This window comes from Ceratina calcarata, unplaced genomic scaffold, assembly GCF_001652005.2.
Source record: "Ceratina calcarata isolate Rehan_Ccalc_2016 unplaced genomic scaffold, ASM165200v1 scaffold9, whole genome shotgun sequence".
NCBI lineage: Eukaryota > Metazoa > Arthropoda > Insecta > Hymenoptera > Apidae > Ceratina > Ceratina calcarata.
Window position 1 is genome coordinate 740,086 of NW_017180367.1, and position 24,408 is coordinate 764,493.

At 39.1% G+C, this 24,408-nt stretch overlaps 2 protein-coding genes across 22 annotated transcripts in view; both read right to left on the bottom strand.

The window, feature by feature from the left end:
* Window positions 1–37: 37 nt before the first annotated feature.
* On the bottom strand, window positions 38–2,468 carry LOC108631388 (NAD kinase 2, mitochondrial). Of its 3 annotated transcripts, XM_026818855.1 has the most exons (7): window positions 2,109–2,468; window positions 1,513–1,810; window positions 1,113–1,436; window positions 947–1,028; window positions 612–876; window positions 299–543; window positions 38–201 (listed from the first exon to the last, which is right to left on the bottom strand). In XM_026818855.1, the coding sequence occupies exons 1-6, from the start codon at window positions 2,143–2,145 to the stop codon at window positions 311–313; spliced, it is 1,239 nt and encodes a 412-aa protein (XP_026674656.1). In that variant the 5' UTR covers window positions 2,146–2,468; the 3' UTR covers window positions 38–201; window positions 299–310. The 3 variants fall into 3 exon arrangements, with proteins under 3 accessions (XP_026674656.1, XP_017890727.1, XP_017890728.1); XM_018035238.2 differs by having other exon boundaries at window positions 38–543; window positions 2,109–2,467; XM_018035239.2 differs by lacking the exon at window positions 2,109–2,468 and adding an exon at window positions 1,999–2,094 and having other exon boundaries at window positions 38–543.
* A 128-nt stretch (window positions 2,469–2,596) lies between these two features.
* LOC108631402 (bromodomain adjacent to zinc finger domain protein 2B) overlaps window positions 2,597–24,408 on the bottom strand; it is a 127,764-nt gene continuing 105,952 nt past the window's right edge. For 5 of the 19 annotated variants that reach the window (XM_018035290.2, XM_018035285.2, XM_018035287.2 and 2 more), the window contains 21 exons: window positions 23,882–24,125; window positions 23,519–23,777; window positions 23,028–23,407; window positions 22,452–22,766; window positions 21,985–22,259; window positions 21,675–21,756; window positions 18,696–19,238; window positions 14,372–14,437; window positions 13,815–13,859; window positions 12,770–12,823; window positions 11,663–11,861; window positions 11,477–11,596; window positions 10,786–11,359; window positions 10,490–10,709; window positions 8,911–10,412; window positions 8,489–8,834; window positions 7,467–7,588; window positions 7,252–7,393; window positions 7,039–7,169; window positions 5,957–6,241; window positions 2,597–5,735 (listed from right to left, as the gene is read on the bottom strand). In XM_018035290.2, the coding sequence (XP_017890779.1) occupies window positions 5,558–5,735; window positions 5,957–6,241; window positions 7,039–7,169; window positions 7,252–7,393; window positions 7,467–7,588; window positions 8,489–8,834; window positions 8,911–10,412; window positions 10,490–10,709; window positions 10,786–11,359; window positions 11,477–11,596; window positions 11,663–11,861; window positions 12,770–12,823; window positions 13,815–13,859; window positions 14,372–14,437; window positions 18,696–19,238; window positions 21,675–21,756; window positions 21,985–22,259; window positions 22,452–22,766; window positions 23,028–23,407; window positions 23,519–23,777; window positions 23,882–24,125 (6,082 nt within the window). In that variant the 3' untranslated portion in view covers window positions 2,597–5,557. The remainder of the gene's footprint in view (window positions 5,736–5,956; window positions 6,242–7,038; window positions 7,170–7,251; window positions 7,394–7,466; window positions 7,589–8,488; window positions 8,835–8,910; window positions 10,413–10,489; window positions 10,710–10,785; window positions 11,360–11,476; window positions 11,597–11,662; window positions 11,862–12,769; window positions 12,824–13,814; window positions 13,860–14,371; window positions 14,438–18,695; window positions 19,239–21,674; window positions 21,757–21,984; window positions 22,260–22,451; window positions 22,767–23,027; window positions 23,408–23,518; window positions 23,778–23,881; window positions 24,126–24,408) is intronic. The other 14 variants (XM_018035305.2, XM_018035294.2, XM_018035289.2 and 11 more) reach the window with 13 other exon arrangements.

Genomic DNA, 24,408 nt, shown 5'->3' on the forward strand with positions numbered 1-24,408 from the left:
ATTAAGTTGGATTAATATATTTGAAAACAATGAAGAATATATTTCATAAAAATTTATTTTACAATACATAATTATTACATTAGTTTCATCCCTATCCATGTCTTCAATGGTTGCATCCCGTAAAAAAACTGCAATAGTCTTATTGTACTTAATATGATTATCAAATTAAATGCATATCATAAAAATTTGAAGTATTCTGACCTACAAAAGGAGTCCGTTAATGGTTTCTGCTTGATTCTTAAATTTAATACATTAAAAGTATCGGTATTCTAATTGAATCAATTCAATCTCTAATTACGATAAGTATTGATCACTCTAGAAGACTTAAACATCGTAAAGAGTCTTCGGGGTAGGTTTCCAATACTGCTGTAGTTCCAAAATTAAATGGCACAGCTATGCCGCTATCGATGACTATACCAGCATCATAAGACTGAGACCTTACTGTTAACTTATCACAAAATCCTCGAGGTTTCAGGTACTTTGACACAGGCAAGGCATCTGATATTATCATATCTCTTATGACATAACATAATCTTAATTCATCTGAAATACAAATATAAACATTTATTGAACTTTAAACTTTTGCATTCAATGTAAAATGTAATACATACCAGGACTATAAGCTAAGCTATCATTGAAAGTGCTTGCAATTTTGTCGACCTCTTCTTTACTGAATTGTCTTTTTTCCTTCATGAAACTCAATATCTCTCGTATTGTTTGTGGAGTAACGCTAACTATAGCCTTGTACCATGATGTCGATCCTGTTCCTGTGCTAACACATATACCAGAACTTTTTGTCAAAATATACTTTTCTTCATTATTCAATTTGATTAGCAGAGTACTTGTTTTAGCAGAAAGTGTCTCTGCCACAAAAACCTAAAAATGAACGAAATATTACTATTGTTTGCTTATTAAAGTATGTAACACAAAATTTGTTGTGGCTCACTTCGTTTAACGCTAGCCAAGGCAAACGTCTCTCCTTCGGCAGATTGTATAATACCTCCTTCGATAAATGTTGCGTATAAAGTCTAGATGATAATACATCAGAGACATTTTAACAATCTAATGACTTTAAATCTGTATCATACAAAGAAATGATATAATTTTCTTACTTCTCTCCACCTATAATACGAGCTTTTTCATGGGTATGAAAAGGAGGATCCCAAATGTCATCTCCCATTATTGTTGTCCGGATTCTTCGTCGCATTATTATTTTATAGTTTCCCGCTCTTAGCATTTCGAAAATGTCAGGTATGCAATGTGTATATTTAGGTGGTAACATGAGGTAGCCTTCTGATCTTTCCGGATGCGAATTAATACCCATTATTGGTTTCGTGTTATCAAATATCATATTCGATGCTAACAGCAGCGTACCATCGCCACCAATTGGAAGGATTAGATCAGCCCACGAAAAATTTGAGCTATTTAGATTATCTCTTATTGCACACAAAGAGAAGGAACAATCAAAATGTTGTCAGCACAAAAAGTATTCAATCTTATAAGTTGTTTTACCTATTTATTATTTTATATTCAATGTTCAATTTTCTCAAAACCTCAGTTACTTGATACTTTACATTCTCATTTGATACATGACTAGCCCATATCATATCATAATCCGATCCTCGCTGCTCCAATTTTACTCTTAATTGCTCGTCAGTCATCTCTGGTTCCCGCATTTTTTCGAAGTGGTACCGCGATAACTTCGACACGATAAGTACTCGCTTTGGTACAAAACTCGATTCATTTCGTAGAAATAATCTGAGATTATTACAAACATTGTATTTATGTGGTTGTAAAAATTGTAAAGCTCCTGGAAAAAAATGTAAAATATAAATTAACCAACCGTGCCCTTAAATTAATAAATTGTTCAAACTATTACGTTCAATTGCTCAAACTATGACGTATCAAAAATATTGGTGTATAAATGAGTGAGTAATAAAAACTCGAAAATTGTTTTAAGAAACATTTCATTCACTACCTTGGCTAAGATATACGTACACGTCATTATTACTGCAACTTGTCTTTTGTTTTGACAATTATCAGTTGCAGTCTGTTGACGTGAAATACTCTCATCAATAAAATTTACAAGATACTTAATATTCACTTACTGCCAGATCTTCTTCGAAGATAATTAAGAGCCGTCATCGCATTCTGCTTCAGAAAGGCGATGCACGAAGTACGTACTTACAATTAATATTAGAAAGAACGAAATATTAAGTACTATAAAATCGTTTCTAACCTTTCTATCATCTCTACCGGTATGAACATAGACGTAGATATATTTGAAGCGCAGCCTGTTTTCACGTGAATGAAAATTTCGAATGTGAGTGAGGGGGAACGGGCGAACTAGTGTAGTAATCTACTATGGCGATTCCGAAAAATATAAACCTGTGTAACTTTCGTGATATAATACTTAGAGTTGTGAATAATGAAGAGTAAAAACTGGTGGAAGTAAGAAAAGTTGTTAAGTTAATGAAAAACAATTGAGACAAGTCGTACGCGTGCGCAAGTAAGTGAAAATGAATAAGTTAAACAGAAAACGTTATCGCTTTCGGACCTAAGCAATCGGAATAATTGAGAAAATAAGGTTTTACTGTACAGATACACGCTTCGCTTACATTTTATTAATTCATTTGCAATACATTAATTAAGTCTGTTTAAATAGCATCGAGGCATACCTAACGTGTGCCTTCGTTTATACTATAGACAATCATCTAACTTAAACACACATTCTTCCAGCCTTTCAGTTTTCTTTCTCTCGTTCACTTTTACACGATACATTTTCTCTCTTCGTCTCCTCATATTCGTCTTTTCATTTACGCGAATTTTCTCGTTTCTCTTTAATTCCGTTACATTATCGATATCACTTGATATCGTTATTGTTATTACCATTGTCTCATTATCATTATACCATATAATATATCATAAGATCGACGTTAAAAACTAAAATTCGTATAAAAAGCGTCGTTATTCATACTAATAATATAACTGTACTATTTAAATAATAATTAAATCTTAAAAAATTATTTATTCTTGTTGTTGTTGGTAATGGTGGTGGTGTGTCTGAATGTATGAGATGTCTAATGCATCGACTATAATACGAGGGTGCAAGGCGTGCATAATGTGATGTATACATGTATTCACATGTATACCTATACGCTCATGTTCGACGTATATCCTAAGAACTTTCGGTAAGATCGCGAAATGCCCCGATAATGCGCTCACATAGTAGACTGTACAAGAGCGTATTTCGCATATTTTATTACTAAAAATCATTGATAGTCTAAAACGAATAAAAAGAACAACGATAAAACATACGACGATTATAATTAAACTGTAGAAACACAAAATTATAATACATTCATATAGCAGCAGTATTTGGAAATCAAGAATTAAAATAATAGCAAAAGGACGCGCGTTTTTATTCATTACGATCTTACCGATATCGATAATTCTTAGATTACGTCGGGACAACGGTACATCTGTATTTAGCCGCACCCAGCATATTTCTGTAATCATTTTCTCACGTTGTATCGTATCTCACGCGGCATTTTATAATCTAGCTAATACTTTTATATACTACGAATGTTTAGCACATATCACTACGGTCGAACCATTTCTCGCTTTCTCGCTCTCTTTCTCTATTACTCTCTCTCTCGCTCTCTCTCTCTCCCTTCTCTTTAATCTTCGTTATTACATAACTATTCACTATTACGATCAATAATGTACATCAATTACATAAAAAACAAGATATCGTTGACGTTCTCGTGTTAATCGTTTTATCGTCGTGCGATGGTTACATTCGCGAAGGTACCGCGACTTAGTTACTTAATCGAAGAACATTACTACCGACACGATCATCGATGTATGTTCTTGCAACGCCCTGACGCACGAGATTTCTTTAAAACTTGTTTCTTTGTTCTTCGTCATCCCGGGTACACTGCACGTGAAATATTACATCACTATAATCCTATCGAAAAATCGAACATCGCTTAAAAAACTCGCGTATCATTACGAACAATCAAATAACGAGGTCCAGTTTGTTGGAATCTGGCATGGATAGAATTCGATGACACTTCTTACAGCGTAGTGTACCACTTATACACCGTTTAGAATAAAATAGTTTTAATTTTAAGAAATAATTAAAAAGAAGCAATCGTTCATTGCCTTGTCTTATAATTCGTAAATCTTTTTCTTCATTAGAAGCGACTGTCATTTAACGATACAATTCTGTATAGTTCTGTCCGCGATAACTGAAATTTTATTGATTTTAAATTGTATTAATGTAATGATTGCAGTACTAGATTTAGGCACGATAAACTAAATTTATTCATGTAAACATAAGGTCACGAGTCTCATAAAAATTTACATTGAGTTATTTATTCCGGTGAAGTGTCTTATTTAAGCTCATGAGTTAAATATAAATAAATAAGGTGAATGCGAGTTAATAAAAATGAGGGTTAAAATCCGTGGAATGGTATTAACTCCATTTACAATTGGAACATCAACTTCGCTATTCGCTTGTCATGTTTTCGTTTATCTTACAATTACAGAAAATGTTACCCTTATCGTGCTGATGTCTCTCGTGGGCAGAGGTGTGTTTTATGTGAGCGTTACATATGTTCCGTGTGACATGACTATCTATATATAGTATACATATACACTATATTCATATTTATACATTTATATTTATATATACCTCTTCTTTTCTCACGTTCATTACTTTGCAAAATAGTTCTTTTGCCGACACGTGTCAGCTTTAAGCCTGTATAATACAATCGCAAATTACAACTTGTTCACTTAGGCAAACTTTACTCGTTTCCTTTTTTGCTCGGTAAGTACAGTGACCATCTGCATTATGTTTAAATTTCTATTTGAAAATCGAAAGGAATTCGGACACTTCGAACGATTAACATGCGTATAACACGCAACGGGTACTTTAGTAGATCGATCTTAAGAACCTTCCAATCACAAAATAATCTATATGTAAAATCAGCGGCATCCGTGCCGCCATAAAGTTTTTCTTTTTCGTTTACGTTACTTTACAATTCTTGTAAAGTTCGCTAAAAACACAACTAGTATTTCGTTCGATAAAAGTATTTTCGACGAATGTGATAAAATTGTTGTCAATATTAGCGAGTTTCTGAGTCCGTCCTCGACACTACGAAAAGGAGAAGTACAAGCCGTTAAAAAACATTCGCCTCCGTTGAACTATCTCGAGTATTTTAAAGAGAAGCGGTCACACGAACCTTGGTTACGGGGGCGAGAAGACGAGTATAAAGACGAGAATGTGAACACACGCACGTAACGCGACCCGCACGAAGATGTATACTCGTATTTTTGGAGTTTCATTTTCTTTTCTCTAGTCGAATTTAATGGTTGTTCCGGTCGACCGCTAAAACGAGGCCGACGAAGAACGAAGAAAAAACAGAGTCTCGCCTCCTCATAATCTCTCTTGACGATTGCCAATGAATATTTTGACAGAGGAGGGCTCTTCTATCCTCTAGTAGTAGAAGTGTGCAAAACTGTTGCACGTGTTGCGAGAGCGAGCCGATCCTCAGCTATGCGTTTGCGGAGGGGGTGGTGGTGTGCCGGTAATTTCGGTCCAGCGCATTTCGAAGAAACTGCGCATTCCGTGTCCGGCCTTCCCCACCGGACTGTCGTCCTCGTTGAATACCTCGCAGTTGATGAACATCTGTCTGACATCAGCGCAAAACTCATCGCGAGACTTGTACCTGTATCGAGAAGCACTCTTTGGAACACATGTTCGGAATTTTGTTTCCATTTTTTTTTCAAGCTGACGATCAAGTTAGAGCAGTTTTTTGCTAGATATCTTAGGTGAACTATTTTTTGTTTACTGTTTAGGGAAAGAGGCGTTTCTAAATAGAGAGAGAGAGAGAGTGTGTGTACGTTCAATTAACTAGTAGTCGTTGGTAGTGGTTGGCGTGTAACTTACACGGAGTCCTGCAATTTCTTCTTGATCGTACTGAGATCCATGGGCGTTTTAATAATTTTCTTGTAAGTCGGAAACTGTTTGGTGTTCACCGGCAAGAGAAACGGCCAGGCCTCGTCCTGTTGCTCCAACTGTTCGAGTAGCACCTTACACGGAGCCAGTTCTCGTTGCTGTTTCTTCGTGAGCGTCCTATTGTTTCCCTCCTTCCGTGGCGAGGCAGTCGGGGTTGCCGGTTCCGACGAACTGACGTCCTCTACGTGCGTGTTCGATGCCGTTGACGGCGTTGGACTGCGACGCAAAACAACACAGAAATTATTTGCACGATTAGCTTTTTCCGTTTGCAGGAGGTTTTGTCCGTCATTAAAAGCTTCTGGACGAATGCATTAAGACCCGATTGCGTGTTTTTGTGTTTCTGCTTGAGACGGGTACACTTGTTATCGATGGAACACGTTTCGTCTTTCTGACTCTTGCTCTTTCGTTTTTCTATACGGTCTCGCTTTTTTCTCTCTCACTTTGTGCCCTTCTATGGTTTATTATTTTGTAATTTCTATATATTCAATTAATGACAGAACCTGAAGACAGCTCTATCGATACGACGAATTTTCTGAGAAAATACCCATCCCATAGTCGGTGATCGTAACACGCTGTACGAAGTACAGGGTGTCCCTCGACGAGATGGCATACAATGTTATATTCACAGGATACATATATTATGTCGCCGCTTAAACGAGGGGAACCTACCTATTGGTGATTACTTTTATTAAGTAGAAGAGCACTAAATATGATCGACCTATCGTGGAACACCCTGTATGGAGTGAAATACTTTCTTATAACAATAATTTTCGATGATTATGAACAGTACAGTTATAATCGCACTGATAGCAACGTTGTATATGTGCCTTTTTAAGAAGCGATCTTTTTCTGTGTTTTATTCGATCGGAAATTTTTTACTCATCGTATTTACGTTCATTCAACGTTATAATTGAATCATATTTTCGTAGCTGTTTTCCCTATTTTTATACTTCGTATGAGACGATGTTAAGACAGCGACTTGACAATGTTTGCTTTTTTTTTAACGTAATCACCTAGCTGGTGGATGATCAGAACTTTCACTTTCTCTGGTGCCTCCTCCTTTGGTATGACTCCTTCGACTACTATTTCTCTTCTTTGGTTGTTTACTGTGGCAATTAGAACAATACCATTTCCCCCTTGGCATCTGTGGACACAAAAGGCAAATTAATCAAACGGATTCTATCATCTCATTGTAACGAAAACACGAAGAATTAATGCGTAATTACTTTTGGCATAACTGGATTGTGGCAGTCAGTGTGATAAGCCCGTGGACAGAGTTCGCACAGCACTAAGTTTTTCCCAACTCTTTTTCCGCATACCAAACAGTTTCGTTCCCCTGTTGCTTTGTTCATGCATTCAAAACAATACCTGAAACAATCACGAACGTCCAATTGTAATTAAATATTTCATTTGTGCCAAACATTAAAAACGCAACTCTTACCAGTCACCATCAGGAATGTTCTCCATTTTTGGACGGAAACAATAAGTATGATAGCCGCGGTCACAACCATCACACAGTAGTAGTTTATCTTCGTTATCTCCGCTGTGACAAAACTGACAATTCTGCAACAGAAAGAGACAACTTTCCGATTTAAACAAATGAAACGTGTTGTCCACAGTGAATCGACTTTATATCAGTTTTCAGCGTTTGATATTAAAGCAGTTTAAATTAAACACCATCAATGTAATAAATGTTAATTAGCAAAAAATATAATAAATAAATGGGGATAAGCCAACTTTCATATATACTTATTACTAAATTAATTAAAAGAATTAACGCAAAGCATATTTTTGCATAATTTTAACTCTATCATATGCAATATTGATCATGACTTAATTATATCATACATAGGCAAGGATATAGTAACATAGTACTGGGATAATAAGATATTTCTTTCAGGTCTAATTAAAAATTATGCGAATTTTAAAAACGGTTAAAATAACAAAATACGAAAGCATGTCTACGAAAGGAAAAATATAAAGCGTTAAAGGAACAAATTAATACATTATAAGCGGCATATCTTTTTGCATGCTACCGTTACGTTAAACTCTAACCACCATTAAATTAATTTATTCTTCTCTTAAATTGTAGCAATTTTTGTTGTTGAAAATGTTGTTAATAGTGCAATTTTTATGAAAAATATCGGGTGAAGCATTAGGCGTATCACGATCATCAAATTGTATTATATTAACTAATTGTTTCACACTTCAATAATTTACAACTATGACTGCCGCATTATTCGCACTTATAAGTCTTCACAGACTTGTATTCATTTTTCACAAATATTAGACGTAAATATATCATGGAAGGTGCCACGCGAAGAGCATTTCGTTTAACCAATTAAAATCATTACCAAGTATTAAAAGCGATATGCTCTCTGTGGTTGCAAAAGGAAGGGCAAAGAGATTTACGCAGGAAGTAAAAAAGGAGACTTTGGTTAGTAAGTTAGTGCGAATACCCACAGAGGTCTGAGAAGTAGTCAATAGCTGATTGTACTGAGTGGTAGCTTTGAGTGAGACGCAGCGGTTTCGTAGCTTGACGCAGACCGAGTTTCTAGCTGGTGTTAGACTCACAGCCTTCATGATGCTTTTGTCCCAGGCGATGCTGGCCTCCAACATATAAAGCGCCATAGCAAGCTGGGCCGAGGTATGTGCCCGGGCCGTTGCTTCTCGCCAGGTGTTCAATCCTCTCGGAGTTGTTTCTTCTTGAGGCACCGGAGTCTGATTGCTCTGATCCGAATTATTTGAATTTGCGTTTGCTGCTGCCGCTTGTTCCGCCTTTAAAGCCGCTAGATTTGGATCACCCGTGCTACAATTTTAAATACATAAAATTGATGATTTTAGATAAACAGAATTTAATAAATTTAAGATCTTTGAGTATTTACCAAACGCCTAATGGTGGCTTCAAGTATCTCCTTTCAATAGCAGCTTCCAGAGACAGTAACCTTTGTCGCGCTTGTTCAACTGCGCTAATTTTTTCCATTTCGTTCAATTTTTCAATTTCTTCAGCCTCCTCGGTTCCTGCTCGTGGTGGCAGCTTCCAGCCTTTGACCTGCATGCTGGCATTCGCGACCTTATCCTCAAGAGCTTCGACTTGTTCTAAGAGTTGCGCGTCCACGCGTAATGCGACCTGTTCGCTCCAATCCTCTGGATTGTCTGGTTGCGGAATCGGAGTATCAGGTTCGTCAGGTGTTGCTTGAAGTTCAGTTGCAGTAAGATTGCCGGGGTCCACGTTGATTTTTCCCGTGACGGCTAGGAAGGATTCCATGGTCGCCCATGTTGTACGTTTCAATTCCTTTTCGCGAACACCGCGTGAATGAAGGTGCTCTAACAATTCTTGAAACGTATCGACATCCGTTATTCTCCACCAACCATATCGCAAATCTCTGGGTACTGGTTTCGCTTCGCCAGGAGGTGGCAAACCGTGTACTTTTAAGTATTCAAGTTGCGTTGCCTCGTCCTGAGTTAAAATCAATGGGGCAGGACTGTCGCATCTATCATAGTTCGGACTAGCTGGCGGAGGGAACACCGGTATTCTTAGTTCGGTCGGTTCGGCTATCCCAAATATCTGTTTAGTGCTCGGTCCTGGAGTATCGCAAGTCTCACGAGGCAAGATCGAGAACCAGTTGGGTTCATTGCTACTATTGGATATAAAGGTGCCGTTCAATTCCTTCCCATTGTGCACATTGTTAACGTGATTATACTTATCTCCGTTCGGTATCGTCTCAACAATTTTATCTTCCATTATTTTCACCGCTGGTTTTATGTCTTCATCCGCTTCCTCATTCTCTTTCTTCGTTTCTTCTTTCATGTCCACGTCCATGCTAACCACTTCCGTTTCTTGTTTAATTTCTTCTGATGTGACGTTCGTCTTCGCGTCAGTCATCGAATTATCTGAATCATTCTTCTTCTCTTCCTTAACGTTCGTCGAATTCTCATAATTTTGCATCGGTTCCTTCTTGCAATTAACGTCTCCAACTTCAGACTTCGTTTTATCTGCTAGAGGTTTCGCTTCTTCCTGCTCGATCGAATTCAGCTTTTTCTCCTCTTTAACATCGTTGGGCGCCTCGTTCTCGCGATTCTCCACTTTGGTGTCCTCTTGTTTCGTTTCTACCAACTCCTCATCCACTGGCATATCTTTGTACTTTTCATCTAATTCAGCCTGTAAGTCTAGAATTTCCGGTTCAGCGCTCTCCATTGCTTCGACGAAAATTCCGCCAGCGCATGACAATTCCCAGTATCTTCTCCAGAACCTATCCTGACCGAATATGTGCGCACGTAACTGTTTCGAAGAACTGTTCAACTTTTGTAACTGTTCTTCCGACTGTTTCAATAATTTATCCAACTTTTTGCCGAGTTCCTCGCCAGACAAATTTTTGTCCTCCTCCTAAACCATGCACAAAAATAATTGTATTAACCATTTATTAAAAAATAAATTAATCGTTTTCATAGAATGTAACCAACCTCTTCAGGTTGAGTTCCTTCGCTCTCATTTTCGGACATATCTTCAACTTCATCTTCGTGATGTATCTCATCGGGAATGGGTGTCGTTCCTACCGCCGTCGACGTCGTGTTACCCTCTTCATCGACTTCTTTTTTCTCTATCGTAATAGTGTCTCCGGTTTTATTAACGATTACACCAACTGCTTCCATCCGTACCTTTCGACTATGTAATTGCCGTAATCTTTGGGACAAAACGCAAAAAACCCACAGAAATGTTTAATGACTATCAAGTCTTTTAATAAAAAAAAATTACTCACTTCCTAATTTTCGTATCCAGAACGAATCTCTCCTTCCTTAATTGAGCCACCGTCTCTAAGCTCCCCTCGATCTGTCTGATCACAGCCTTGTTCTGCAACAGTTCGTTGCAGAGGAACGCAAGCATCTGCGCCTTGTGCGTCGGATTCAACGCCAGGAACGGTTTGTCCCTCAACCTCTCGGACATTCTCCATGTCTCGTTGTTATGCAAGTGCTCGTAGAACTGGGCGTTCTTCCCCGAACAAGTCGAGGCATAGTCTCCACCGTTCTGATGGTGATCAGCAAACTTCTTGTCGCGTTCCCGTTCCAGGCATACACCGGTCAAAGCTTTTACTTCGCCCGTCGCGTTCGCGTACAAGTAGATTCGTAACACCTCGCTGATATTCGCATGCGTTATGTCAGCCTGACGAAGACTCTGTCCCAGGCCTGTTGTGTGTCTCGCTGGTTGAGGAATACCCGGATCCTCGATCGCACACACCAATAGATGCGTCATCACAGACAGGAGTTCCTCTTCCGCTTCCTCGTCGTTGAGGAGAGCCATCTGAAGGCTCTTTAGACTTGGAAGTGATTCCATATCTGGAAGAATGAGGATTATCACTTAAAATTTGTGATTTGAAACATTCCTTAGCAGAACTTCAGTTTTGGTAGAATTATTTCCAGAAGAAAAAGAATAAGTACTTGTCGACAACTCACCGAAGCCCAAAGTCTCGCCGAAGTTATGCAGGAACTCGAACACCATCACGATGTCCGCGAATGCCTGACCGGACAATTTCAGTCCAGGTATTCGTTTTATTTCTGGCAGTGTTCTGTGATCTGTAAAACGGAGACTATAGTACATCGCAAGGACTAGCATAGGATTGAAGCTTCACAAAACTATACCCGTTAGCTCCATGTCCTCGATTGGCTTTCTGATCTGCTCGACCAGTTCCATCTCCATTTTCCTCTGTTCAGCGCGTTTCTCCTTCGTCGCTATTCTCTCAGCCCTCGCCTCCAACCGTTTCTTTTCTCTTTCCTCCATTTTTCGACGATTCTCTAACGCCCGAACCAGTGCCATGTGCTGTCTCCTTCGTTCCCTTTCCTAAAGTATTCAACGAGAACACGAGTGTTTAACGAAACGGAAGGACAAAGAGGCTGCAGTATTCCATGCAGAGAAAGATTCTCTTAGACAGATTCTGATTAGAAGCACAACTTTAGCACGCACGGGCTACGACAAACTCTACAACCGTTTCCAAGATACTCGTTTCAAAACTACCAATTGAGATAACGGCAATCCGACTTTTGGTTTCGTTCAAAAAAAAAGAACACCGTGCAACTGTTCTTTTACCCAACCACACTGCTTTCCAATTATGCCAATATTGATATAGATGTTCAAGGATCACTGTGCTTTAATGTGCACACAGTGTTACACATTTTGCATGTATTCTTTTACGTGAGATGCTAGTGTCTGAATTTTCTTCCAATGCGAAGGAAGCGAGAAAGAATGACTGTATAAATGCAAATGACTGGCGCAAATAGCGTGTTGAGCACGCGTGATTGTCACTGAGGGATATGTTAGTGGATATCTTGAAAAATATTAGTGTTGCTTGCGTTTAATGCGCCATTTCATTCGTCGACAAATAAAAGCAGACCATCGACGAATCTGAGAGTGCTGATTAGTTTCAACTTGTGATTCACTAAACATGATAACTTTGAACTCGTCAACCAGTCTACATTCGTCGTAATCGATCGGTTGATGGACCGTCGATCGATCACATCCGCAAGTCTGTTAACGTAATCAATTCTGTTTTTACACCAGATTCCTATTGTTTTATCGTAGTGAGAAGTGCTTTTACGGATATAATCAATCGAACGTCGGGTGAACGATCAATAACGATCAATAACGATCATTTTGGAGTAGACGGTGATAAGTTTAAAGTTCGTGGAAATTCGACTCGTCCTGGTTTAGTGAGTTCGTCTTAATTAAACTAGATTGGGTATGAGACATACCAGCTCGACGGTGTAGAGCATCTCGCGCTGCTTGGTGAGCTCCTGCATGTACATCTGCGGCACAAAACACATCCACAGTCCACCAGTGCTCAAACTACCTCTACACACTCAAAAACTAACAGGTATGTCGTTCTTTTCATCGCGGTTGACATGTGGATCGCGTCGGGAACGAGTTCGAAAAATACGAAAACAAACATATTTTTCCCGTCACTGTTTAAGTTTGCAAGTATTTTTTAACTCAAATATCGTAGGACTGTTTAGATGAAGACTTGTCGAACTATTTAAAAACTTAATTCATACTTTCATAGTGATCAATCAGGTTTAATCAATGAATTTCGCTTCGCAATAATTTTCTTTGAATTTATATTATTCAAACTGTATTTAATATAAACTGTTTATTTCGTACTATTGTTGCGTAAAGACCAAATTCATACCCGTTTCACAAACGAACTAAAATGGAAACTCAAAGCAATCCCTAGGGCTTAGATAGAGCGCGAACCACGAAATCTACGTTTAAAAAACTAAAGAGGCACTTATAAAGTGTATCGTAAAACAAAAACGTGAAGCAAACACGTATAACAGAATTTCGTGGCATAATGTGTCTGTATATTAAAAAGAATAGAATGCAAGTCGAAAGGTAGCTGTATGTATCTCCTCACCGTCGTATAGCTTTAATTTCATACAAGACATCAAACGAGATATGTAATGGAAATCTTAAAAATGAAGAGATGATACCCAAGAAAGTAGCAGCTAATGGTTGCTTAAATTAAAGAAAAAAAACTAATAAAAGAAGTTAATGAACCTGTACCGAATGCAAATGATGAATGGTATTCTTTTAAATGATGTCGCTTTGGGAGATTAGTAAATGAACCAATGAGCGAAGCGATGTGGAGATAAAAAATATATAATATGAAACAATAACTAATATCTCTACAGAGAGAGAAATAGAGAGAAATAAACACGCACACACGCGCACACACACACCGTCTACTCTACAGCAACGACACGATCTATGAAAACTGTTGCAAAACTCCCTTAGACTCACCTGTTCTTTCAGCATAACCGCCTGCTGCCGCTTCAGTTCTCGTTCCTGGGAAATCACAGATAATGCTCATCGTCATTCTCCTCTCATTCGTTAAACATGATTTTTAAATGTACCAATACCGGATAGATGTTTCTTTAATAGGGAGGACATTGAACAACAACAGACAATGCTGATTTTATAATAAATAAATACAATAAATATATTATTGATTGAAAATCCAACGATAAATTAAATTCCAATTTGTCCAATAAATCTTCCATTTTGAAAATAGATAAACTAATTAAATGAGTAACAAGTAATGCAGTAGATTTTGTTAAAGTAATGATTTAATAATAAAAGTATTTTAATAGCATAAAAATTTGAAATAAATTGTAGTAAGTTGAAAGTTAATTTATCGCCAAATAACGTCTACCCAGATTCGTGAATGAAAATTGCAGAACTCCCAAGTCGATGTTTGCTTTAACAATGAGTGTGATGGTAGGATAGCGGGTAAATGTGAAACTGAATCCTACTACGGAGAGAAACCAAGCAACATGTAACAACGATTTTAGGATTACCTGTTGCTTCCGTTGATGCTCTTCGAGTCGTATCTTCTCCACCTCTTCCTGCCGTTTTTTCCGAGCCTGCGCACATGCCATATACACACGTCACTCGCACCCGTCATTAATTTTTGATGGGTCAAGCTTACACAATGATTTTTTAATTATTTTTTTTTTTTACAACATCCTGAGGAGCTTCATCTATTTCTTTATTTCCTGAATCATCAATGATTCTACTCGTATTAATTGGAGGACATCTAGGTGGACCAATTGATAAAAAAATATATCTGGGATGTTCCTATCGTATCGATTTTATTACTTGTCTTTGTATCGTATGGAATGTGGATCTCCGTAAAAAAGACTCTGTTCCACGACTTTGATTTATTATTCAAATGAATGAGATTCTGCTTCCCTACACTCGAAGAAAAAATTACTGCTTCTGTGTTTTTCGCGATTCGAGCGTTAAGTATCGTGTATCTAAGCGGTCTAGTGGCACAGTGATAGGAATAGGCACTAATCTAGTCTAATATCTAATTTCTCTAATTCATACTAACTATTTTCATTAATCGTTATCTCTTTCAAAACAAAAATTCGCGATCGATCTTCTTCGAAAATGTCTGAGAACCGAAGGATGCATCGTAAAAATAATCCTTCTGACAATTACGAATTTACTGTCAATTAATAACCGAACGAATTTATTTTCCTTAATAAATTAATAAATCCGTGTAAAGTTTCATTTCGTTCACGAATTTATAAGAACATTCATGTTTGTTTAATAATCAAAACGAGATATCTGCAGCGGAACGTATGTAACAACAACGATAAAACGCACGATTCGATGACGAAAACCACCGTCACCAAAATCTACCCCAAAAGAAAAACGAAGAGAGACGAAAAACAGAAATACTGTATAGAAATCGTATACGCATGCTGTTCGTAGATAATGTCGTGATTGAAAAAACGTATATAATATACAGATAACGTCGAGAGTTAGAAAATGAAATTGTGGAGCGAGAAACAGCGAAAGAGAAAACAGCAGCCAAGCAGAAAAGTGGAAGAAGTCGAAATGTTCCGTGTTGGTGGAGAATCGACATGATCGCAACACGAAACTCGCAGCGGTAGGTGAAAAATTGGAGTTCTGTCAAACGAAAACTAAAAGCTCTCATTAACTACGAGGGAGGAGGAGAAAGATATAGAGAAACAGCATATATATTATTAATACGTATATATATATATATAAATTGTGTGTATGATACTTAATAAGTATGTATATATAAAAATGTATATTATAAATCAGAGCACCATAATTTATACAAGAAGATGTAACAAACTTGAAAAGTGTTTTAAGTAGTAGAGAAAAATGTTCCAAGTGTTTAAAAGAGTAAGAACGTGGAGGAAAAATTTGTGAAAGAGAAAAAGAAAAACAAGAATAGAGCGCATGCAGGAGCCAAGCAAATATACTCGCCTTATGTATTATGCACATATTATGTGATTTAATTTACGTGTCGTATCAATCACTGTGAAGCTGGTGATAAAAAAATAGGACCATTGTTAATTAAATCGTGTGTGAACACAAAGAGAGTCTCTTAATTCGTAATCGTAATCACGATTAAACGCTGACAATGATAATAGGAGCGATAATTACAAACGGAGCGTCCAATTAATTAGATTATATTACATGTTCTACGCGACTGAGTTTCGCGGTTCTTGATATGAGGGGCAAGGAAATAAAATGAAATTAAGAGAAAATGAAACTTAACGATAGTGTAGCGAGAAGAGACTAAAGCGCTTGATTCGTACGGACAGCGGTAACTCCATAATCGTATAAAACACGTAAAAATTCGAAAAAAATATTGCATGCTGGATAATCATGTAGCTAGCTGTTATTTTTCGTACATAGTGACAGGAGAAGCTAGGCACAGGATAGCGTTGCGATAGTCGGTATTATATACTTTCTTGTTTTAATTTGTTATCACAGATCCATAGATACCTACTATGCATTCATATGCTGCAAAATACAAGTTCTTGTTTTCTACGCTTGGTGTTTTTGTATCTTGATAACAATACTGATATCGGAGCACAAATCTCGAATATTTCTACACAATCTTTTTTATTATTTAAACAGAATCGGAAGAAAGATTCGATGATTCGTGACTCGTGGCGTATCGTCCGAATTGAGCAACGTTTTAAAATACGAACTAGGTACGAATTTAAAAGTTCAATTTGAAGTTAAATATTCGATGACTCAACACAGCAGTGTAAGCGGAATAAACGTAAACCACTTTATTTATTTAAATATTTAAAACCCTAATTTCGTTTTATATCTCTTCTCTCTCTCTCTCTCTCTCTCCCTCTCATTCCAACACGTATAAAGCTTCAGTGTAAATATTTCGTTAGGTCAAAGTTCGATTTTTTTCGAATGTACAGGACAATTTATACAAAATACACTACTGAAACTTATTCACTTATTCTAAAAGTAGTTTTATAAAAATCGAGCGTATTTTAACGTGATTTTTTAATATTTGCAATATTATTACAAAAAGTATTCTTTTGCTTATAATTTTTAATAATATTTTAACGTGATTTTTTAATATTTGCAATATTATTACAAAAAGTATTCTTTTGCTTATAATTTTTAATATACATAAGCAATTTCACATATTTTTTTACGGTTGTCGTGAATCGCCCTTTAAACCCTGGTCACAGTTTCAACTCCATTTGCTCGCCTTTATTGCGTTTTGCAAAAAACGTTCCTTCCGGGCAAAAAAAAAAAAACAAGAAAAACGGACTCAATTTGGCGCGTGCCAGGGATGTCGATATTGTTATTACTCGACGTGTCTGACCCTATAAAAGCACCGTCTATGTATCCAGATACGCGTTCGCGCGTGTATGAATGTACGTGTGTCGTGTTGTACGCCTACGTGTGTGGTGTCCTGTTTCATTCGATGCATAGTAATTTTAACGTGGATATACTGATGCCCGCGTATCTGTTCGTACCTTTGAAACTATCACAGTTACGTCGTCGAAAAATCTCGTAAAAATCTTTCGAAAAATGGAAAAAGTTGCGCGGAATATCCCGAGAATATACGATGCATGAGAAAATCACTTGACCAGCGGTAAAGTTTAATAGGTCAATAAGAAACAGAGGACACGACGGTGTCGCGTGTAAACCTCAGAGATCCCAGCCGAATAAAGGCAATCTTGACTTTTATGCTTTCCTCGGTAGCGGCGTCACAGGTCTGATCGTATTATCAGGAAATTTCGCTGAGTCGAACGTGGATTTATATGTAGGAATATCGTACTAGCTATTACAAATGCAGACTACGGAGGAAAAGATAAGCGAAGAGTAATATTGTCAACTAGCACGCGGAAAAATAAGAATGAACTCTTACAATTAGCCTGATGTTCGATAGAGAGAAAACAAAACCCCGGATTGGTTAAGGGAAGATTCGAGTGTCAATGGCGAGAGAAATGAAAGAAACGAAAAGAAGATCGATGTAAAAATGGCAATGCAAATGAACGAGAACAGAAAACGCGTCGGATGGTCCGCGTTTGTTTCAAACGGAGTTTGACACAAGAGTTTATATTATTATCTTACCTCTGGTCATCGTCACATCGTGATAGGTATACTTAATCTAGCAATGAACAGAGTGAGTGATGAAATGAGCGAGGGAGAAAGTGACAACGGGAAGGAGCAAAGATTTCGATCACAAAAAAATTGGTGGACGACATAGAAAACCAGGCAATCGTAGTCTTACCTCGTGAGGTCCTTCGTCTGGGTCCTCGTGCAAATCGTAAAAAAACAAAAAATACAGGCACGTGGGAGGGAGGAAATTGGAGCTAGGCGAGTCATAGGGACTACGGTCATACGGGTAACGCTCATTAGTGAACATGAAGTCGATGAGGATTTAATGACGATGTGGGATCGTAGAATGCAGTTTGTGCCCCGCGAAAAGGGGGACTCTCGTGCGCGGGAGGTGAGAGACAGCGAATTCCTCGGAAACAATTAATCGAGAATGCAACTAATGGACAAAGGGTTCGTAGAAGAAACGATGGTGGCGCCGGAATTTCACTTCAGGTAGAAGTTGTATTAAAGTCCTTAATTCTTGGAGAACTTTGATATCTCTGAACTTCAGTATTATTAAAAATTTAAACTGCACTTTTGTTTTCACCAACCATCGTTCCCTCCTGAACCCTGCTCTCTACGACTAACAATAAGTTCCTCGAAGATGACACGCGATGGAAAGTACTCTTCAAGGGGGATGATCGAGATCGGAAAATAAGGGTGTTAATTTCGGTGAGGGGGTTGGGGGTGTTCGGGAGGTGTCATACGACATCTTACCTCCAGAAGCTCCTGACTTTGCGTCTGGGTCTGGGCCTGCTGGGTATTGTCCATGCTGGCGTTGGGGGTGGTGGTGCCTATGGACGTAGTGCTGGAGGTTGGCGTGGAGGGCTGCGTCGACGAGGCGACCGTTACCGACATATTCGGCAATGGGAGAGGCAGCGGCGGCGGCACCACCTGCACCTGAGGCGGCGTCACCACGACCGCGTTGGACAACGTGGTGCCAGTGGTACTGCTGCTGGTGCAGGAGTTGACGGTGTTCAACACCGTGCTGTTCGTGACCAGCGAGGCGACGTTGGCCAGGTTGGACGCCGCCGAGGTCGATTTTTTCACGACCGTGTCCTCCTGCTCTTGGTTGTGCTGTTGCATCATGTCGCGGTTCCTCCAACTCTCCGCGATGCTCTCCCGATTCTTCCAGATGGTGGCCACCGTGCTGCTAGCCAGACCCAGCTCGCGCGCCACATCGCTCTTGCTCTTACCGCGTTCGATCTCTTGGATGATCTTCATTTTCTGCTTGATCGTGAACGCTAGCCGCTTTCGACCCTGCGTTTGCACGTTTAGGGATGCCCAATAATCGATCGTGTTAATCGACGTTACGTGATTACGTAGTGATGGTGGTGGTACGCGTGCGAATGACAATACCCGTCGCTCTTTTCGACGGTGGCGCGCCGTCCTTCGTTCGAGGAGGACGTTCGCGAACGATTTTTTAGAGCGACTTGGGTGAATGATCGTGGTAGTAGTGGTACTAGTGGTGATAGGTGGTGGTGGTTGGATTTCTAGCTTGGTCTCACTGTGAAGAGGATAGGCTGAGCCTTTTTCGAGCTTCGCAACCAACTGAAAGTTGCAACAGAACCAAACTAAGGGGCTCTAAAACTGCGGTATTGCTATTTGTTCAAACACATTCTATACGGTAGCGTCGAATTAAAAAAAATAAATATATAAAAAACAAATTGACTCTTTACGTTCGGGTGAATAAAGAAAATTAATGAAATGCAACTTAAGAAAAACATGGGAATGAAAGTATCGATTATGATCGATTATAAGTGAACTGGGCATCCCTAGGTTGCGTCCCAACTTATCAACTCAATTATGTTCTACGTGATTGCAGTGTTTTCTATCCTTTCGGCTGACGTTCCACTTATTTCTCAAACTTCTCGCTCTGTACGAGTATATTGCGTGTTGCGTGTATGTTTTGAACAGGGTAGATTAAGTAGATATACACATGTCATATAAAGTGCGTGTGAGGGTGGATGCAAGTGAATGCGAGGGAATGAATGATCGAAAACGAGTGACTGAGTGATTGAAAAGGAGGTCTGTGGTCGGTGTGTCTCGGTTTTTCAGGCGAAAGGATATACCATACATTTTTTATCGTCTCTAGAGATCTTTGACAATGGATGGACTTTTTCAAGTTTTTACACCCGCGTATCTACTCGCGTTGATTCTGCAGACGCGTTCGCCGCGGAAAATTTTTCGGATATCTCGCGCTCAGCTAGATCTGATTTTTCCCACGACGAATCACCCTTTCGAGGAATCAAAACAAAATTTTGGGGCAGACGAAAAGTTTTCCGGGCGAGACACATTTCTCGTTTGCACTATCGTGACCGCGTAAACTTCAAATTCTATATTCGCTATGTTTAGAGGCGAAACGTGGGACACAAGTGTCTTATGCTTAAATTAAGCAAATCGAAGTGTACACGGTCGTAAGCGAAAGGTCTTCCACAAGAGTAGGAATTACTAATCTAACTATCTGGATCTAATCGATTATTCTAACGTCTCACAAGATCATTTGCCATCGGTCTATGTGAAATCAGGTGAAGACGAACTATGCCACAACAAAGACTGATATATGCACGAGACTGTCTACTGCGCACATAAAAAGCTCCGGGAATTATGCATCATCGAGATCACGCACACAGTTATGAAACACACCTTGAGTAGAGTATGGTCGATGGAACGACTTCTCTTCTATTGGAAAACTTGAGACCATGAACGATACTGACTTCTACTACTTTACCAAAGATACTATTTTTAAAATAGAACATTGAATTCTGGAAAATATTTAAAAATCTTTTTTTCACTATTTTAAATATGCAGTAAACATTATCAAAGTTTATTCCGTTTTATTTTACGAGCGTAAATCGAAATACTGACAGTCTCAATTTTTTTTAAACAATCATGTCCTTCCACTCTCTCGTACACACTCGCATTCTTTCTCTACGAAAGCTGCATGGTTCACCGCGATTTCTCATCGACGCCTCAAAAACTATCGGTCGGGTCGGTTCACGCCATGTTGAAGACCCGGAAGCTGGATGCAGTCACAAACGATCTCCAGTTACGAACGACTAAAAAGAAACACGTTCTCGAGGGGAGAGGGAAGAGATCGTAAATAAACGAAAAATGAATCGCAAAATTAAAAGAAAGTCGAAACCAAAGAGCTCAGGGCTAGGTTGGTTGGTGTCAGTCGGAAGTAAAAGACTCTGGGAGGACATGCTGGGCTCTCCTGTCACTATTGCTAGCGGTTCTCGGTTGTCTAAGGGGTGGTTCAGGGTTCGGTTTCTCGTGTGTCCAGGGACATTTTTTCGTTGCTATTTTTTTCTTGTCTTCGTTTAGTGGAGTTCGTAGTTCAAGGGTTGGTTCGAGGGTACAAATATATGCGAGTATATAAAAGTTTTCTGGAGTTACAAGAATATATCCACTGGAGGAATATATATATATGTATATATAATAATGTACAAATAGATATGTATATATAATATACGTATATAGATATAGATAATATATATATGTATAATATAAATACGACACACACAGAGAGCATGCGACACGCACGACAGGTGGACAAAATTACAAAAAAACGTAATAGATATCCCAAATAGAGTAAGAGAAACAGACTCCTTGTGAATGAAACAACGAGAATTCGAGACAAAAACGTGAAAAAGGAAAGTAAAAAACACGGTCATTAAAAGAGGGTCAACTTACCTCGAGCAACTGTTGATGTCGGATCTCTCGTTCCCGCCTCAGTACCTCCAGCCTCTCTGTTTTCTCTTGTTCTTTAATCAGCCTGCAACAGCAATGTGGAATTGATCAGTGAATAAATTAGGATGAAATTAATTATTGTCCCTCGTTTTTAAAACAAACTGTGTAAGTCATATATGCATATATTGAACAGTGATTAAACTGCATATCACAAGAAGGACATAATGAAAAGTATACGGTACGAATGTTAAAAAGGTTAATGACAAAATATTGTTCATTGCATTTTGAGTTTTTGATGGACTGTCTGATTTACCTAGCCTGTTCCTTGTGCCGCTGCGCTTCTTCTTTCGCTAGTTTTTTTGCGTACGCGAGTTTCTCCCTTTCGTACTGATTGTTCGCTCGCACGTCCCTAAAACCACCTGCAGCTCTTAACTCCTCCAATCTTCTCGCCACTTCTTGAGCACCCAACCTAACGAATTCCGCCTCCGCGAGGCCCATCGTCGGCTGTAGAAACTCGCCTACTAACGGACGAGACGAGAACGAAAAGTTTGCTGTTGTCAACTCGGGCGGATTCTGTTGCTCCAAAAACTGTAATATAGAAATCAATTTCGTAATCGTACAATGTCTATAAAAATTTTCCAATACATCCTTTGAGTCGACATAAATAATGTTGAATATTATGACAATCTTCTTATTAGTAAAAAATAGTTTTGAATACGAAGTTGAGATGCGAAGACGAATATATATAAAAGAAAATCTATTTGTATAACACAAACTCACCTTCGCCAAATCCGGACTGTTCCTGAATGTCTTTCCACAAGGACTATAATAAGACACGTCACCCTTTATCACCCCCGACTTCCCTAATCCCTTGATGACGGTCTCCCTTTTCCATCCACGCTCGAGCGGCACCTGAAGATCCCTCTCGCTCGGTTTCATCTTCCTCCTTTTTGCGCTAGACACGCCGTCGACGTTGTCATCGTCGGTGTCCGTCACAACGTCGGTGTTACTACCGCTCTCACTCGTAACGTCCATGTTGCTCTCCTCACCGGACGCCTCAAGCAGTTTGTTCTTCATCTTCTCCTGCAAAGACCGCTATATAGGAAGCATGGCTTTAGTGCGAAATCATAAGAGAAAAAACAAAACACATCTGCGTTTCTCTCGGTCTCTCTCCTTCGCTTCTTCCCGTGAGTTGCTCGTAACTCGTTTTATAATCAAATTTATCGAACATAAATCAAACAGAAAGTAAACTGAATCTTCAAAAAATTAAATCACTTAGTTGCAAATGATCAGAAATTAAAAGAGGAGAATAAAACAACGGAAAATCGCATTGACAGAGCGTCACCTAATTTTTACCTGATTCTTATCGTCAGTCTGACCAGCACTAGTATGCAGTTGTGCAGCTAGAATATTGGACCTTAGCAGCGAGACTTGATGAGACAATGGTACACTGGGATCCAAGGTAGGTGTCGGTTTAATTCCCAGAGCCCTGCTCTGAGCGAGGAGCGAAGCCACGGTGTTCTTCTTCGGCTTGGACACCCCACGTCCTAAATTCCTAGGCCGACCGTCTTTGTGATGGGTCGTGCTCGCACTTTCGCTTTCCTCGCTTCCACTGCTTGGCCGTTGCGGTGAATCTGCTGCGGCGAACAGTTGCGCTAACGACGGACTCGGCGACGCCGGCATCGGCACAGAATTCTGGGGCACCCTCCGAGGCTTGGGTCCCGGTTTTCTTCTCGCTATGACAGGATCAATTTAAGAACGAAGTGTAATTAAACAATTGAACATCCACGTCAGAACACAATCATTGACAACAATTATAAAATAATCGAATTTTAACTTTCACTTACATGTTCGATCGGAGGCAAGTAATGACTGGCTTAAATTACTGAGCTGACTGAGCGGTTGACTTCCAGAAATCGGCGAGCTACCGCTCGTCGTCGAGGGTTTCAGCGAGAGGTTCAACGGCGCATCCGCATCGTTGGAACTATTTGCATTGGTGGTCGTGTACGACGTGGGCGCCGATAGAACGGAACCATTCGTCGAGTGCGCTGGCAATTTAATAACTTCGACACGATCTACTGATTCTCTATAATCGTTAGATTCGGTCTGCAAAAAATTGAAACGCTAACGTTGTACCCGATGTCTTCAGAATTTCCCCGAACAAAAACGTCTTTCATTTTTTATTACAAATTGTGCCGTCTCTTGCTTACCGCTGTGCGATTGTACTTTTTCGGTTCCATCATCAACGACGCCGTTGTCGTGTTTGTTTGGTGAGCGCTGAGTGCAGGCACCGGTGGTGGATGCACGCTCACACTCGGCGTGTCCAAGGATATGGTCTTCTTTCTTCCGCGATTCGTTGTACCAGGAACCTTTGGACCGACTATACTCGACGTGTACTTGATGATCTCCGTGTCGGGAGGTAGTCGCACACCCCCTAATATACTGCTAGGATCGCTGGATTAAAAATAATCATACAGGTTACTCAACTGATCAATCTGATTCTATTCTATAAGATTTGGAAATACTTTATACTATCATACGTATTCGAAAACCCATTAAGGACACTGTCCATTTGTAATTTTTATCAATTGTTATGAGCGTAATTTTAACGTACAGACAAAACAATGTCGTATAAATATAATTAGTGCCTGGAAAGGGTTGAATGCTCGCTTTGCGTAGATGCCTTTTTATCACGAGAAGTTTAAATATATTAAAAGCGACAGAACGGTCGACTAGT

Excerpts from the sequence above, each read along its gene's own strand:
- LOC108631388 (XM_026818855.1), bottom strand. The coding sequence starts at position 2,145 with ATGACGGCTCTTAATTATCTTCGAAGAAGATCTGGCA. Across the intron at positions 1,811-2,108 it reads TCTTCGAAGAAGATCTGGCA|GAGCTTTACAATTTTTACAA; the intron begins GTAAGTGAATAT and ends ATTTTTTTCCAG. Across the intron at positions 544-611 it reads TAGCTTAGCTTATAGTCCTG|ATGAATTAAGATTATGTTAT; the intron begins GTATGTATTACA and ends TTTGTATTTCAG.